The sequence below is a fragment of the Aspergillus piperis genome (assembly GCF_003184755.1).
Source record: "Aspergillus piperis CBS 112811 unplaced genomic scaffold BO85scaffold_10, whole genome shotgun sequence".
NCBI lineage: Eukaryota > Fungi > Ascomycota > Eurotiomycetes > Eurotiales > Aspergillaceae > Aspergillus > Aspergillus piperis.
In genome coordinates, this window is record NW_020291600.1 from 628,173 (window position 1) to 643,796 (window position 15,624).

General features: G+C 51.7%; 3 protein-coding genes across 3 annotated transcripts; all 3 read right to left on the reverse strand.

Moving 5' to 3' along the window:
• Positions 1–586: 586 nt before the first annotated feature.
• On the reverse strand, positions 587–6,215 carry BO85DRAFT_373361 (uncharacterized protein; the record flags this gene model as incomplete). The annotated part of the gene is made up of 4 exons (XM_025656078.1): positions 587–2,682; positions 2,743–3,321; positions 3,438–3,554; positions 3,845–6,215. 4 exons carry the CDS (start codon positions 6,213–6,215, stop codon positions 587–589), a joined length of 5,163 nt encoding a protein of 1,720 aa, XP_025515095.1.
• Positions 6,216–7,509: 1,294 nt separating this feature from the next.
• Positions 7,510–9,473, reverse strand: sebA (putative C2H2 transcription factor (Seb1); the record flags this gene model as incomplete). Its single annotated transcript, XM_025656064.1, has 2 exons — positions 7,510–8,771; positions 8,900–9,473. The coding sequence occupies 2 exons, from the start codon at positions 9,471–9,473 to the stop codon at positions 7,510–7,512; spliced, it is 1,836 nt and encodes a 611-aa protein (XP_025515096.1).
• Positions 9,474–12,012: 2,539 nt separating this feature from the next.
• Positions 12,013–12,486, reverse strand: BO85DRAFT_34811 (uncharacterized protein). Its single transcript, XM_025655477.1, has one exon. The coding sequence runs from the start codon at positions 12,379–12,381 to the stop codon at positions 12,133–12,135; it is 249 nt and encodes an 82-aa protein (XP_025515097.1). The 5' UTR covers positions 12,382–12,486; the 3' UTR covers positions 12,013–12,132.
• Positions 12,487–15,624: the final 3,138 nt, after the last annotated feature.

Below are 15,624 nucleotides of genomic sequence, written 5' to 3' on the forward strand. Positions count from 1 at the left end.
GACTGGTTGATGATAACCCCGTGGCCCCGTACTAGCAATGCTGCCTGATTGTTATCAGTAGTTATCTCCACAGTACTAGTAGCTCCCTGTTTGCTCTCGTAGATTGGTATCTGGAGGTGGTAGTATTTCTATTTACTCGACTGCCCGTCAATATTCACAGGGAAGTGGAAGGCCAAAGTAATAAATAAATCAAAAGAAAAAGCAACTGCATCATACACAGTAGGGACACACACGCACACATTCCCGCCAAAAGATAATATGAAGAATTGAGAATGAAGAGGATACAAGAAAAACAAGCCCTCCACGTCATTCCCACAAAAATGACCGCCTGACGCCTGGCTCTTCCTCTATTCCTTCAAAGGCAATTGTATATAGAAACAAGGAACAAAGAGAAAGAAAATTCCCACCCTTTTGGTCTGATTTAGTTCCTCCTGTCCATTCTCCCCGGTCGGGCCATTCTTGGGTAACCAAAAACAGGGCGTCCCTTCGATATTGTGTCCCTCGCGACCACAGAACCACATACTAAACTTCACCCAAAGAGACGTTCTAGAAACGGGGTAAAGGTAGGGTTCAACAACAAGCCTCCTCAAACCCCAAGCCCTCTCACGAGGAGCCATAGCACAATCGGAACCACGACATTGTCATTACATCCCGTCAGAATCGCTTCGGTTGCGCTGGTTCCCCCAGCGGCCAAAATGACTTTCACCACGGTTTTCAACCAGGGGAAGTTCTGGTGCGGTCCATAGTTGTCTCCGGTGATCGGCCATTCTCCCAGCACAAGCCAGACTCGCGCGAACAATAGGCCACACGTTACAGCAACCGCAAAGGCCACGCTGCCCTCGAGCGATTTCCCTCCTCCCCAAAACCACTTGCGCCGACCGAACCGTCGCCCCACGAGCGACGCCGCCGCATCGCCCATGCCCACGCAGATGATCCCGCTCACCATACTCACGTCCCGGGTCATCGCACTCCACCCCATCCAGGGATGGTCGCCCGTCCGAGGGATATCCGCCAGGGAAAGCCAAAGGGGGATCGAGCATCCGATGAGGAGGAAGATGTGCGACACGATCACAGGGCCCCGGTGATCGCGCCCGTCCACGTAGGGGGCAAGGAAGTAAGTCAACGGGCGCGAGATCGGGGGCAGCTGGGACGCTCGGAAGAGATCGAGCAGCAGGAAGACGGACAGGACTAGACTCAGGGCCAGAGCACAAAACGTGGGGTCGACGTACACCGTCGGAAGGAACATCAGCACCATCATGCCATGGAAGACCTTGCGTCTCGTATCGACCTCCGCGACGGAGCTCAACTGTAACACAACCGCCAATCCAGTCACAAGTACCACAACACAATATGCTGCAACGAGGAGGCGCGAATTAGCCTCCCCGAAGACATCTCGGCGGAGATGTTCGACCCAACCAAGAGTGCAGGAGGCATCCAACAGGTCAGGGTCCAGGCGAGCGGGGAGAGGAATCCAATACTCCAGGTTCCACATAATCACCCAGAATCGAAACCATGAAACGTTGCCCAGCAGATAGCTCAGTGCCCACCCGAACGGGTCTTCTCCGTGTAACGCCTGCTCGCCCACATATTTTCGAACAGGTCCTAAGATGATGAGCAGCACTGTGACGTAGACGAACAACGCGTACAGCCATTTCCGGACTTGGGCTTGAGGCACTGTCAGCGACAGGAACGACGCTAGACCAGGGGCCATTGATCGCTTTCGTCGCCCACTGGGGGTCGTTCTGATTTTTCCTGTGCGTGCGACCTCGCTGACGCTAGAGATTGTGTGCCGTCGCCGGTGTGTAAGTGTAGGCTGCTGCCGGACGCTTTCTGTCACCTCAGCCTCTACGGTGCGATTGGGCTCGCTCGCCTTGCTTTTGTCACGCGACTCGAGCATTGTCTTTCGTGAGACGAGCGAGAATTGGCCTTCTGGCGAGTCACTGTCCGACAGATTGTCCTCCGAGGTGCCCGTGCGGCTTAGTCGCTGGCATAACTTGTGATCAAGCACATTGAAGATACTTCGAGGTGACTGCGAGTTGCTGGGTGCTCGCCGAAATTTCCAGCTGGGGATCCTTGCCAGAGCCACTTCCCAGCGAAGCACGTCGCGACAAGAGATGAAGATGCACAGGCCACCAAGCCATAGCAACGCCTTGAGAATTTCTGCCTGAGGCGAGGACGCAAATAAGAATAGATTGATCAGAGCGCTTGTCAAAAGCTGCAGTTCTGCAGGAAGAACGCTGGTAGTCAACAAAGAATCTAAAGTGGGTATCAACGCTTGATGCAAAGGAAAAAGAAGAGCCAAAGATTCCGAGTTGAGGCCGCGAAGAGATAAAGGTTTGGGAGGTGAGATTCCTGCCGATAGTTGCTCCGAGACGATAACCGGAAGCAGAGTGATCATCCAATGGACGATGCTGTGTCCGTGAACACAACCGTGCAGTGGGATGACGGCAGGCGGAAGAGATGAGAGACTGAGGAGGACATTAGGGAGTATTAGAGTAGGACTATGCTGCGCTAAAGACAAAGCAACGTAAATGGGTATCAAGATCGGGTAAAGCAGCGGAGCAGGATCGAAACTCGTAGGGATGACAAAGGACCGTAGTCTTGAGAAGCGAAAACGTCCATCTCGATGGAAAGGATAAGCGGCGTAAAGCCCACCGACAAGTAGGGAATGGGCAAGAAGCTCTAGGGAACATTAGCAACCACAGGGACAAGCTCTTGAATACGCTATTATATCTCGCGCACCTTTTCTCCAAGCCCAAGCAATCGCCCTCGTGCTTTCTTGTCCCAGAACGACGCCGCCCACCGAGAGGAGCAACGCAGCTTCCAACAACCTCTGCAGAACCCCGATACGCCGCTTCCGAGCTTCCTGTCCGCGCAATCCTGTCGCTGAGGCCTCGGCTTCTTCTCCTGAGCTCCGCCGCGAGCTCCGTGAGGTGGAACGGGTTATCGACGGCCACGGGCGCAATAGGGGAAACCACTGGTCTTCCTCGCCAACAGCATGACGACCCGAACGCAATCCTTTCCTTGGTCGCAAAGGTGCTGCTGGTAAGCCCCTCAGTATGCCCGTGCTTTCATCATCAGCCTCGGTGCCACTATCGCTCGAGGTCCGTGGCCAGTGGAGACGGGTTGATCGGTCGCCGGTATCCGCAGGCAGCGACGATGAATGCGAGCCCTTGCGACGATACGGGTGAGGGGAACGAGAGGGTTGTCGGGGAGTGTCAGACAGCTCTATTTCGAGGGCAGGACCGTTGACAGGAAGCGATTCGTCCTCCTCCTGGCTCAGCGAAACGGCCATGGCATGGATGGTGGGTGATGAGCGGCCTTCAGAGCGAGTACGTCATATCGACTGATGGGTCGGAGGAGCACCGGGTTGAGACGGAGGGTTAGCGATGACAGGACCAGCTGACCGGGGTCAAACAGAAGGCGTGTCAATATACCAGGAGAATTGACCCAAGAGAGGTGCGTGGGGTGGCAGCAGCGAAGAGGAAGATGAAGTGAGAATGTTATCGCTTTGATCGAACCGGAATCCCAGGGCGGAAAGGCGGGTTTTTTCGCTTATCACATGCCGCGCAGCACGTCAGCAGGAGAGCCTCTTGGAATCAGCCCATCAAGTGAACCCATCGTCACTCCTGAATCTTACAAAAGGTTATTCACTACATTGTTGCTCCTATTTCTGCTACGAGTCAGGAGATATGTACTTTTGTATCGGTGCCTCCACTCTAAGACGTCGAATGATCCATGATGCATACTTGAAAGCCGTGCGCAATGGACCCCTGCATGGCCCGGCAGCCTTACAGCAAGCAGCACGCCTATGATGCCGGGGTGTGTCTTTGTATAATGACACCTGCTGCCAACTCTCGTCCTTTCGCTCCCCAGACAGATTTGCAGGGAACAATCTGCGCGGAGAACGCAGATTTAGACAATGGCTGACTGGTATAGATGATCGCGTGAGAACCTTCTGCCACCTCGGGCAGCTTCTGCAGGACAAGCTGCAGATACGAGTCCAAATCAGATCCCGACTGTTCCATGTCGATCTCAATGCCGATGTAGCTGAGGTTCTGCTCTGTGGACACGGTGGTCTTGCGGCCATACTCCGTATCTTCTGCAGCCATCCGCAATCCACCACACCTGTACCCCAGACCCTGCCATTCGATATCACTTCCTCGGGGAAGCTCTGATATTTGGACTGCGAAAAACGCAGGAACCAAAGCGTCTGACTGGACCACCCCAAAGTTAGGCAAGTTAGGTGTCGATGGACTCGTGGCTTGCTCGTGCGCACGGCCTCCATACTTGATATCCCAGACATCCAGGCCTGATTCTCCGTCTTCGTCGTCTTCTTCTTCATGACGAGCATGCATCCGCTCCCAGATGTTCCATGCTAGTCGGGCCTGTGTCTCAATGTGCTCTTCTCCCACCAAGAAAGCAACAGCCCCCAGCCACCAGTCAACCTCCATAGCGTGCCCAATCCTCCAAAGATGCTGCAAGGAAAGCACCGCGCGCGTGGCATAGTTCTCGATCCACGGCCGCGTCAGTGCTTCCCCTGAAGCACTCATCATCTCCATCGAAGCCGGCTCCAGCGGAATCTGTCCGGCAATGTAAACCATTTGCTCCGAGCCCTGTACCGGAACCGACATAGCTTGCGAATAAGGGCCAATATTAGCCGGCGCCCAGTAAGAACGCGACTGGACATGAAGGCCCTGCCTTTGCTCTCTAGGACCCAAGTCCACCACCGCCGATACCATGACCTTCACTCCCTCCGGCAGACTATCACCGCAAGCCACCGTAGCCCTCGCCGGAGGATTAGGCTTCTTGAATAAAGAGACGTAGATGCCATTCATCAAGGCGAAGTCCGCCATAGAGCGCAGCAGCACCGTCGTAAAGACAATATCAGCCGTAGTACGAGGCGCACTCCCCTCTTCACGCCCAGTAGAAGCCAGAATCGCCTCAATCTTCTCCTTGATCGCCTCCATCTGCTCCGCAGCCCCAGGACCAGCCTCAGGGGCCGAGATATTAGCAACCACCCACGTGCCACCATTCGTACTCTGCAACACCTCCATCTGCCCTTGAGACGACGACACCTTTGCCTCCCTCTTCCCCATCACCTCCTCGCTCCCCAATACCTCCCCCAACACCTCCTTAAACCCCTCATCCAACAACACCGGCCTCCTCACATCCCCCGGCACCACCCCATCCCCATCCCCATCCTTATCCACACACCTCGCCCCCCTAACCCTCACAAACGCAACACCCCCCTCCCCAGCACCCTCCTCCCACCTGGGGACCTCAATCCTCTTCTTCCAAAGGAAACCCGGCCCATTCAACGCCAAACTCTCATACTCACCACCCTCACCCAACACCGCGCCCCTCACATCCCCACCATCCAACACAAACCTCTTCATCCCATTGATAATCTTCCTCCTAACACCCGCATTCCTCCCGGAAACATCCCCCCACAGAAACCCCGAATCCAATCCCCCCGACGCAACCTTGATGATCCTCGCCTCGCACCCCACAGCAGCCATATCCTCCAATAGACCTGCTTCCCCACCAAGACCAAACCTCTCCTCCGGCGCAGGTAACACCGGGTACTGCCACAGCCAAGCGAGCGGCACGAGACCCATCCTCGCTGCGACGTTCTCAATCCGGGTACGTTGGTACGTGGAGAGAATAGCGCCGGCAGAGATGGCGTTGGCTTCCGGGTGAGCGGCCTTGATGCGTTGGAGGAGCGGGACGAGAGACTCGGTTTCGTCTCCCTCCTCATTCCTTTCTCCTTCATCTCCTTCTGCTGCTGCTGCTGCTTCTCCTCCGGGTGCTGCTGCTCCTGATGATGAAGGAGAATCACGATAAACCCTCCCCGTATCCACCGCAGACCCTATAATCTGCTGCCGATACAGCGGAATCGCTAACGCGGATTCATACTGCGGGATGATGCTATGCCCGATTGTTTGGTACATGAAACTGTCGATGTCTTCTTCTTCTTCTTCTTCCTCATCTTCCTCATCATCGCCATCTCCTTGTGATTTCTCCTCATGATGAGCGGTAGTTGTGGTGGTAGTAGGCGGATACAAATTCCCCAGCGCAACCACCTTATGTCCGTTCCGGATGCAGTGGAGAATAGAGTATAGGGAGTCTTTACCTCCCGAGATCAAGGCGATGACATTCAGACTTGTGGGGGAGATGGGGAGGGGAAGAGACGGTGTAGTTGATGTAGACATGTTTTGTATTGAATTGTGGGAGGGGTAGATAGTGAGTTGAGTGCGGGGGAATTTTTCTTTGCTTTTTTTTTTCGTCTCCCCTTCTCTCCGATTCAGTTGAGGATTGATCGGACCCCTCGTCACCTCTATTTGCTGAGTCGGGTGGCGGGTGGGGTTGAGTGGTTAGGTGTATGTTTAGATTCAAACTGAAATGATGAGAAGGTTAAAGTAGAATCACTGTGTGGTCTTTAGCTAGGAAGCTGGTAATGTATGTGGAGCTGGTTTTTGTTCTGCGGGTGACGTTCGAGGCCAGACTCGGAAAGCCGACTGCAGCCGCCCGAGTCATACTACCAAGTATCTATACGCTGCATATAGCTAAGGCTACAACCATACTAGTTATACAACGCTAGCTTACAGTCTACTGGTATGAGTTGTGATATGTTCAAAATATCAATTATACTAGCTAAGCTGCAGAACGAACAATACGCTCAACACAAATGGCACACAAGTATTATGCACATGTGGATGCAACCGACAAGAGTGGAAGGAAATAGGATGATGCACACAGGGGTATGAGGCAACGATTGGGGAAATTTGATAGTATTAAATTGTACATGTGGCCAGCACAAATCGATTGGGGGTGGATGGTTCTGCAATCAGCAGAATGACAGGAGTGTGCAAAAATATTACATCGAATAGGCACAATGAATGCAACTGAAGGCAACAAAAAAAGAAGAATGAAGTATATAGCAGAAGCTGGTAAGGAAAAGAGGTGGGAGATCGGGTACACAGAAAATCGCCGACAGGGGGTCAATAGCCCCCGTCGCGCGAGGATTGAGTCGGAGATATTCTCTCGCTGCGAACAGATTGTAAAAAAAGAAAGGTAAAAAGGAGTAGAAAGGGGAATCGGAGAAAAGATCAACCCAGATCACCAGTGCCTCAAATGTGAAAGTCATCATGCGCTCTAATTAGTTTTGGTCCAACCGTGGACTCCAAGTGCGCCCAAGTTCCGTTGCCGCCGGTCTAATGCTTCGCCAATATTCGGTCCCATAAAGGGTGCCCTTTGCTCATGGTTTGTATCGTTTTTCGTTTTTTCTTTTCCTTTTTTGAGTAGGGCACCAGAACCGGTCAAAACCCGTACACCTGTAATTCCTATTCTGGTCACCGCCAGAAACAAAGCCCGGACGCCAAACCGCAAGACCAAGTCAGACCAACCAGTGGAATGGAAGGTTATGTTTAGGATGTTATTAAGTGATATATGGGGAGCTCCTGGTCACATATCATCGTGATAGCTGCAAGCCAAGCGGATGCCAGTCTAGGCGTCGCTGTCGCGCTTGCGCTTCTTGGGCGCCCGTCGGTCGACGGTCGGCGAGTCAGAGGAACTCTCATCCGACTCACTGGTTGTCGACTTGGTAGCGGCGGCGTTGGCGGCCTCGTAGAGAACGTTCCCCAGCGTACTAGGGTCTCGTTCTTCATAGGAGTTTGGCGGGGTCGCATTGCCGGTGTCGATGACGCCCATCACGACAGAGCCACCCGCATGAGTGCGAGCGTGCTGCGCAAGGTTGTCGCTCCGCGAGAACTTCTTACCGCACTCGTTGCACTCGAAAGGCTTGTCCTGAGTGTGGAGGGAGCGGTAGTGACGCTTGAGGTGCTCTTGGCGACGGAAGCGACGGGAGCAGAGAGTGCACACAAAGGTCTTGGAGGGATCGTCCGTCAGGGACTGCTTACGGCCACGTCGGTTGACCGAAACGGGGGCAGCAGGAGCCTCAGAAGCGCAAGAATGCGCGTCGGAGTTGTGGCGGGCCTGGACAGCCTGGGGTGTCGACGAATTTGTCTCCGTGCTGGAGGCACGGCTGTTGACCGAAGGCTGTGACTTCTTGCTAATCGAGTCCGTTTCGCTGTCCGAGGTACTAGCCCGCTTCAGCGATTTGCGGCAGTTCCGCTTCTTGTTACCCATCTCTTCCGAGGCTTCATTGATGTTGGTCTGGACGCCAGTGAAGTCGTGGCTTCCCAAGTAAGGAAGACTGGACTGACTGAGATCCTGCTCGTCAGACTCGTCGAAGCTCTGCTCACTGAAGAACTCCTCTTCCTCGAGAGGGTATGTCGTTCCCACACGCTGCCTCTTCTCGCCCAGGTAGTAGGCGTTGCCACTAGGGGGGAAGTCGACCAGGCGGTTGACGAATTCGTCTTCCGAGTCCAGGTCCGAGAAGCTGTCAAAGGTGGGCAGGCTGCTGAGAGGGTCCTCCGACGAGGAGCAGGTGAAGGCGGGCGAGAGAGTCTCATGGACAGGAAGGGTCACGGCCTCGCCGCCCAAAACCACGCGAGGCTCCTCGTCATCGCAAGAAAGCGTGGGCAGAGGCGGCAGGTCAGCAGAGGTGGCATTGATGGAGGACTCGACCGTCAGCTGACGGGGGTCACAGAAGTCGGAGCTGGACTGCTCGGTCGGCAGACCTTGAGGCTGGGCAACGAATGTGGGGGCCACGGGAGATGGCGATGGGGAAAGAGATGGGCAAGAGCTGTGCGCTGACAGAAGCTCGGATGTTTGGCTGGCGGTGAGGGAAGGCGGATGTATGAACACTAGAACAAGTCGAGTTAGTTTCCCTGTACAACCCTAGATGTCTGGCCCCGTGCGTTTTCCGTTGGAAGCACCCATCCCTCCAATCTGGCACCCAAGTAAAAAGACAACGGGTTAGATAATCGCTTACCAGGAGTAAGAGGCGGCGAGTCAGACCGGGTCCAGTCAGCATTGGCCAGAATCTCTGCATGAACATCTCCCTCGCATCCCTCCTTGACACCCTCCACCTTCTCGAAAGCAAAGAAGCTGTCATTGATTGGGGTGTGAAGAGTGCCGCTGGTAGAAGGTGGGCTGCTGATCGAGCTCCCAGCTGTGGAGAGTGGTGGGGTGGAGGGGAATGCGTAGTAGTCGTTACCGACGAACCTCGTGTCCAAAGGCATCAGGGCAGGGGAGCCCTGCTGCACAACAATTGTGGGCTTGAGGTGTGACGGCTGAGGAGAGGCAATAGGAGTCATGTTCATGGCGCCACGGAAGGCGTTAGTGGTAGCCATCTGGTGCATGTTCATAAGAGGGGCAGTGTAGAGAGTCTGCTGCTCCGGCATGCAGTGCTGTGGTTGTTGCTGGAAAGCCTGCACTTGGCCGTAGTATGACTGCATATCTGAAGGGTGGCTGGTGAAATGTTGTCTTTGCTGCGAATCAGGGTAGTATGCAAAAGATGGTTGACCTTGCACCGGAGTAGGTGCCATGGTGTATGTTCCGTCCATTGTGTCTAGAGATAAAGAACAGGGAACCCGGTCAGTCACTCGCACTGCGCCTTGAATAGGAAGAGGTGCACTCACAGATGGTAGGACGTTGTGAATACAAGAGTAGAGGTAGCTCTACTCTTTAGTGGATATTATTAGTTATATAGTTGGTAGCTCGTCCACAGCGATGAGCGCTGAAGGTGAATGAATGTCTTGCAGAGTTGCCTGCACTTTGAGAGAGAATGACTGGGGGAAGGACAGATGATAATCCAGGAACCGCTCTCAACCAGTCGAGTATATATGAGATGCGAGATTGACTAATTGATTGATTGATTGGTATGCTGTGAGAAACGACTGTTTCGTTCTTGATAGAAAGGTTGAATGTCGTGTTGGTGGTATCTGGGATTATATCTGACGACTATGCCGCAAGTCTATGAAGGAAGGACAGGCACCTTGTATGTCGAAACGAGCCAAACCAAAAGATGAGTATGGTTCAGGACGTTCTCGATTCAAGGAAACCGGGAGAGACTGTATAGAGTCGCAAAAGTGAAAGAGAGAAAAAGAGGGCAGACAATTAAGATTAAGAGAGAGAGATAAAAGAGAGAGGGAAGAGAGAAAGGAAAGACCAGATGAGGATCGAGACAAGTCTAAAAAGGGCAAAAATGGAAAAAATAAGAAATAAAGAAGATTAATTTGAAGGACGAGGACAGTCGCGGGGAAAATGAGAGACAGGGCCGATATGGAAAGAGGAAAGCCGGCCAGAAGGATGGGCAGTGGATAAAAGAGCGACTGATCTGCTTGTGCTACGAGCTGGTAGCGCCGTGAGTAGTGAGCAGTAGGACTGGAGCCGTACTTTTTAGTCTGAAAGCCTTTTTGGGCGAGATGGGCTGCATGGAACTTTACTTTCGCTGGTGGTGGTGCCAGCAGCGAACGGTCACTACTATAATAGTAGTAGTAATCGTAATATAGTAATAAATCAACTAATAAATCTGCCGGAATGGTATGGTGTCATATGTTCGGAGACTCTTTTTCTTCCTTTTTTTATTATTATTATTTTCTTATTTTATTCTCTTTTCGTAAGATTTATTTTTATTTATTTTCGGAATTCATTTTTTGAACCCTTTTTTGGTGAATTATTATTATTTTGGATTTTTCCATTTCCCTCTTTTTTTTTTAATTTCTCCCACAGCCTTCTTCTCGACCCCAAATAATTTTTGGGGGGATCATTTGTCCTCGGATTATCATCATGCCTGCCCACTTTTTTTTATCCTTATGCACATCCGTCCTGGGTAAGTCGATTTTCTAGTCTGGGGCGGCAAAGAATAGCAGATTGGCGCCGGTGCACATCTCAGTACCAACCGAATGAGAAACTTGGGAGCGGAGACCAACGGGAGGTGGAACCCTCCTCGGCGGGCTTCTTCATCATCACAGTCAGCGGCATCAGCAGCAGTTAGTAGTTAGTTTAGTTTAGTTAGCAGCAGGAGCAGAGCAATATTCAACCTAGGCAGGTAGAGGTAGAACCCGACCAACCTAAGTTAGCCGGGACATGTTGTGCCATTCCTCAATTTGGGTGAGTGGGTTCTGGGTGGAGGAGGGAGGGAGGGACGGAGGGAGAGAGAGAGAGAGAGAGAGGGGAATGGGGGGAGGGAGAGCAGAGTGGATGGACAAAAAGTTGTAGTAAGTTGGATCAGAAGTTAACAAGAGACGACGAATCCCCGACCTGACTAGCCAGAAACTTGGCCCCACCTTGTCGGCCGCGGAGCCCAAAAAGGCGTAAGTTGCGTGGGGCACATGAGCACGAGTGGGAACATTGGCGGCCCTCAAAGCCCCATTTCAATGGTGCATGAGAAAATGGTCGGTCCTCCAAGCCCATTATTACGGAACCCACGTCCTACCGTAATGGCCTGGTAAATGCGGAGATGACCATGTTCCAATAGGAGGCCGCGATGGCATGAGCGTGTGGGAGAAATGCCACAAGATACCTGGCTCCTGAGGTACGACGCCTATCTATACGATACCTGATATAGTAGGTCGTACCAGGTGTGACTGACGCCTTTCAATTCCCACTCGTGGTGGTCCAAATGGCCACTTTAAGCCCCCCCTCTCTTTTTTCCCCCCAGAAAATCTCTTCGTAACGGCCGAGTAGTTTAGGCTTGAGGAATATGATTCCATTACCTGATAGCAATGATTGACTGCAGAAGAAGTGGGATACAGAGATAAAGCGAGAGTGTGTGTGAAAGTAGAAAGTTGGCCACAACTTTCGTTTGTCTCACGTAATTTACCCATGTTTTCGCTGGTACCGTATTTATGAGCAACCTACTAATTAGCATTCTCATGGGAATGGCTGTGTGTGTGAATTGCCACACACCCCAATCCGAGACCGTAGGTACGTATTATTATTGCTCCTAAAATAGTAGCCAACCTTCTGTGATTGCCCATCCTCCCTCTCTGCCAGTCACAATGCTTCCCTTCCCCTGCTCGCTCAGCTCTGGAGGCCCAACATCACAGCTGCGCGCTTACCATCCATCACATTTTTGCCATCAAATGACAAGGCGGCCAACTCGTTCAGCCCTTGCCATGATGATGTTCTACAACTTACAGTAGTATTACTCGCTACGCTGTTGGATGGTGGTCCCGTTACCAATTAGGACCTGCATCATCTCTTAGCCTATCTGGCTTATCAGCGGCTTGTCTGTCCCACAGACATGGACGAGTGAGCGCAAATCGGGCCAGTCAGCATCTCCAGACCGAATGAAAGTGGGGGCTTTGTTGGGCGGGGCGGGGGGTTAGTGGTGTAGAGCGAAAGAGAGAGCAAGAGAGCAAAGAGGATGCGGGTGTTAAAGGATTGAATTGGAAAAAGGGCAGCACATCCGACTAACCAATAAGCAGGTCGGCCACTGATAGCAAGCCTAGTCCTGCCGGGGGACATCGTGACATTCAACCGAAGTTGGCTGCATTGGAAGCCAATAGACTCAACCCGTGAAAGGGAGGGATTGACTCGCCGGCTAAGCTAGTCGGCCCCACTGAGCATCCCGTCCGCCATTTGGGGGATGTCCTCTTAGTCTTTAGTCCCCCCTCCGTCTCCCAAATGGAAAACTCAAAGGGAAAACGGCAAAGGGAAAAGGGAAGGGAACAAAGATGTGCACTGCAATTGAGGGAATGGATGGCCCATGTTCCAACACTGGGACCGTCCCGGGCCACATTTCGAGTAAGATCAGCAGAGCAATGACTGAGAACAATTGGTTGGAAGTTGGAGAAAGAAGTCAACTCTCACTCACACACCACTCACTCATTCACACCCACGCAACGCACGCACACACGGGCAAGTCAGTCAGTCAATCAGTTGTCAAGATTGCTGTTGTCCGGGCCAAATTGGCCAGTGCCCATTGTCAAGTCCCCATTTTCCGTCTTCCCCCTTCTCCTCCTTGCCTATCTTGCTTTCTCGAGGGTCGGTGACTTCGCTCTGGACTTGCCTTTCGGTCTTGCTTTGGATTTTGTGGGCTCCACGGTATGCACGTAATTCGACAACCGATGAAGCCAAATCCGAAAGCCGGTCCCCTGTTCTGATAAGAGAGAGCACGAACGAAAAAAACGTCCGTAAGTATACCCAATCTATCTGGCAGTAGTAGTGGCAACTAGCAATTTCGAGAAACAAGCGACTGGAATAAATTATTTCTACACCAATGGTGAAACGGTCCTGAGTAGGGCCCACCCTCTTTGTGGCATGGTGCTAAGAGTCGGTACTATGGGATACCCGGCCTTATGGGTGGCACTACAGCAGAGTACTTACTACGGACCTGCCAGCCAGGTACTTCCGGGGGGGTCTCGCGCAGGCTAGGCAGACGAATCCCTGTTCATACTAACGTTTATTAATATGGCTATTATTATTCCTGTTGTAAATTATTATTATTTTCACCGTTATTTTATGGGCCTAGGTAAGTTCTAGGTAGTAATGTCCGCGAAACGATTCCTTTCATATGATTCTTGTCGTTACTTAGAGTAGAAACCGAGAGCGGCCAGGTCCGCCATGACCCCTCCCCATCCCATATCATACCAGTAAGTTAGTGAATAGCTTGGAGACCCTATTATCCGATAGGATGTCATATGCCAGGTGCGATGCGCAAAAGACATAGTGCGTACAGCATTATTGAACCTACTTGGGCTAGAATTCTAGGCAAAGAAGATTATCGTTCATGCATCTGCCCTATCATTCTGGGGTAGATGGATACTTGGAGAACGTAACAGAGGACTAGCCACTTACTGTACCTGGATAAAATTGGGCACATAGCTGGGTAGATAGATAGTAGTGTTTTTTGTTCTTTTTTAAGGCGTTATGTCAAATCCAAGGTACTGGGATACTCCGAAACCTAAAGTACCGGGGGCCTAAGACCAAACTTTGGGGAGGTTCCTAAAATTTGGGAAGAAGTAGTACGTAGATAGTAGCTTTAGTCCATGTGAGCCAGTGACGCAGCAGATAGTAGTGTGCGCAGGCAACGCGGCGCGCGCGCTCGCGCGACCGAGCGACAAACAATCAATCGTCTATTTTTTGTCCATCCTTCCCTTCACCAAAGAAAACCTGGAACTCGCTCACATTTGAGATGCGACGTGTTCAACGGCGGGAATGGATCGATCAGGTTTGTAGTCGGTCTACTGCAGGAACCGATGCGGAGCGATGGTAAGGGTAGTTAGGTTGCAGGCTTGGTAAGAGAGGGGAAACGTCCCTGGGATGGGCTGCCGCCAACCCGACCCTTGCTTGAATCGTGTATTTTCAGTTGTCCGATGGCGCGCCAAGTGGCACAACAGGGCTTACATGGCAGATGAACGCAGCTGTCAAAATGGATTCTCAGGATCTGATTTGCTTCAGTTCTTCTTCCTCTTCGGTGTTTCTACATTGATCGGGATTAGTTCTGTCTTGGATCTTTCTTCATTTCGGTTTTCTTTAAGTTATGTGATGGTATGCTTTAGTCGGTCTCATACGATATTAATAAATTTATTTTTAACGTTCTATAGTAGTCCTAAGTAGTCGTACTACTACCTAGCCGAGTCTTCGTCTCTTGGGAGGGAAAGAAGAATGTGACTGCCTACGATAGGGCTTCAATGCCAATAAAGAGGTTTCTTTGATTGCTACTATCTATTTTCTGCAAGCCCGGCAATCTTCGCGTTCGATAGTTTGGGTTTCAAATTCAGGTACGGTGCGTTGGCCGCCGCGTAAATCCCCCGAACGACGTGTTTTACTTGCCAAATAGGTAAAATTAGAACCCATCGCAGCAAGCCCCCCCAAGTTGAAAAAGTGATGCAAACAGACCAATATGCAGGAGCAAACACAAAATAGAGGATCAACATGACGACATCTGAAGATTGTCCCTGTCCCTGAGTAGAGAGGCGCTGATGATGCCCGATGATGATGATGATGATGATGATACGCGATAACCCAGCCAGACAACCAACTGACAGGCTGCGCCACGGTAAATCATGGGAAGCAAGGGGATTACAAGCAGAGCTGTCAGACTCCAGAACACGGACCCCCTGGGCCTATCAATTTCCCCTTCCAGCCTCGGCCCATGAGCATCACAATAGCCCATCCCAAACCCTGGCCACCGCCACGCAACTGGCCCAACCGGTCTGAAACGTTCTCCTGCCGAGTCCCCTGCTCAGCGACATGACTCGTCCATCTCGTCTGCCCCTGGTGAGTATCTCAGCTTGTACATCAGTTGCACAGACTTTCTCATATTCTCTCTTGTTTTCCTTCACTTCCTGTCCAATCAATCAATTGATTGATTGATTGAATGTGAAATGAATGATTGACTTTTACTTACAAACATACATACAACATGCATACATTATAACATACATACGGTAATGGGCAGTAAAAACCATCCCGGACCGATTTACCGCACCGCCGCCCGGGGTGTGTGTGTGACTGTGTGTGTGTGTGGATCTAAAGATAGAAAAGCCGTCCATTTCCCTGGCCAGGCCACTTTTCCTTTTTCGACCGAAGCTTCCGGGAGTCGGGACGGGCCCCGAGCGAGGTAAAATCGCCAATAATATTACTCACCTACTTCGCAAGCTATCTACAGTAACTACTACTACGGAGTACGACTATACCATAACCACCACTAAGCTAACTGTAGTGAAAAGAAAGCTAGGCAGAAAACCAAGATTTGAAATCGGG

Coding starts and splice junctions, on each gene's coding strand:
- BO85DRAFT_34811 (XM_025655477.1), bottom strand. CDS start 12,381: ATGTCCCCCGGCAGGACTAGGCTTGCTATCAGTGGCCGACCTGCTTAT.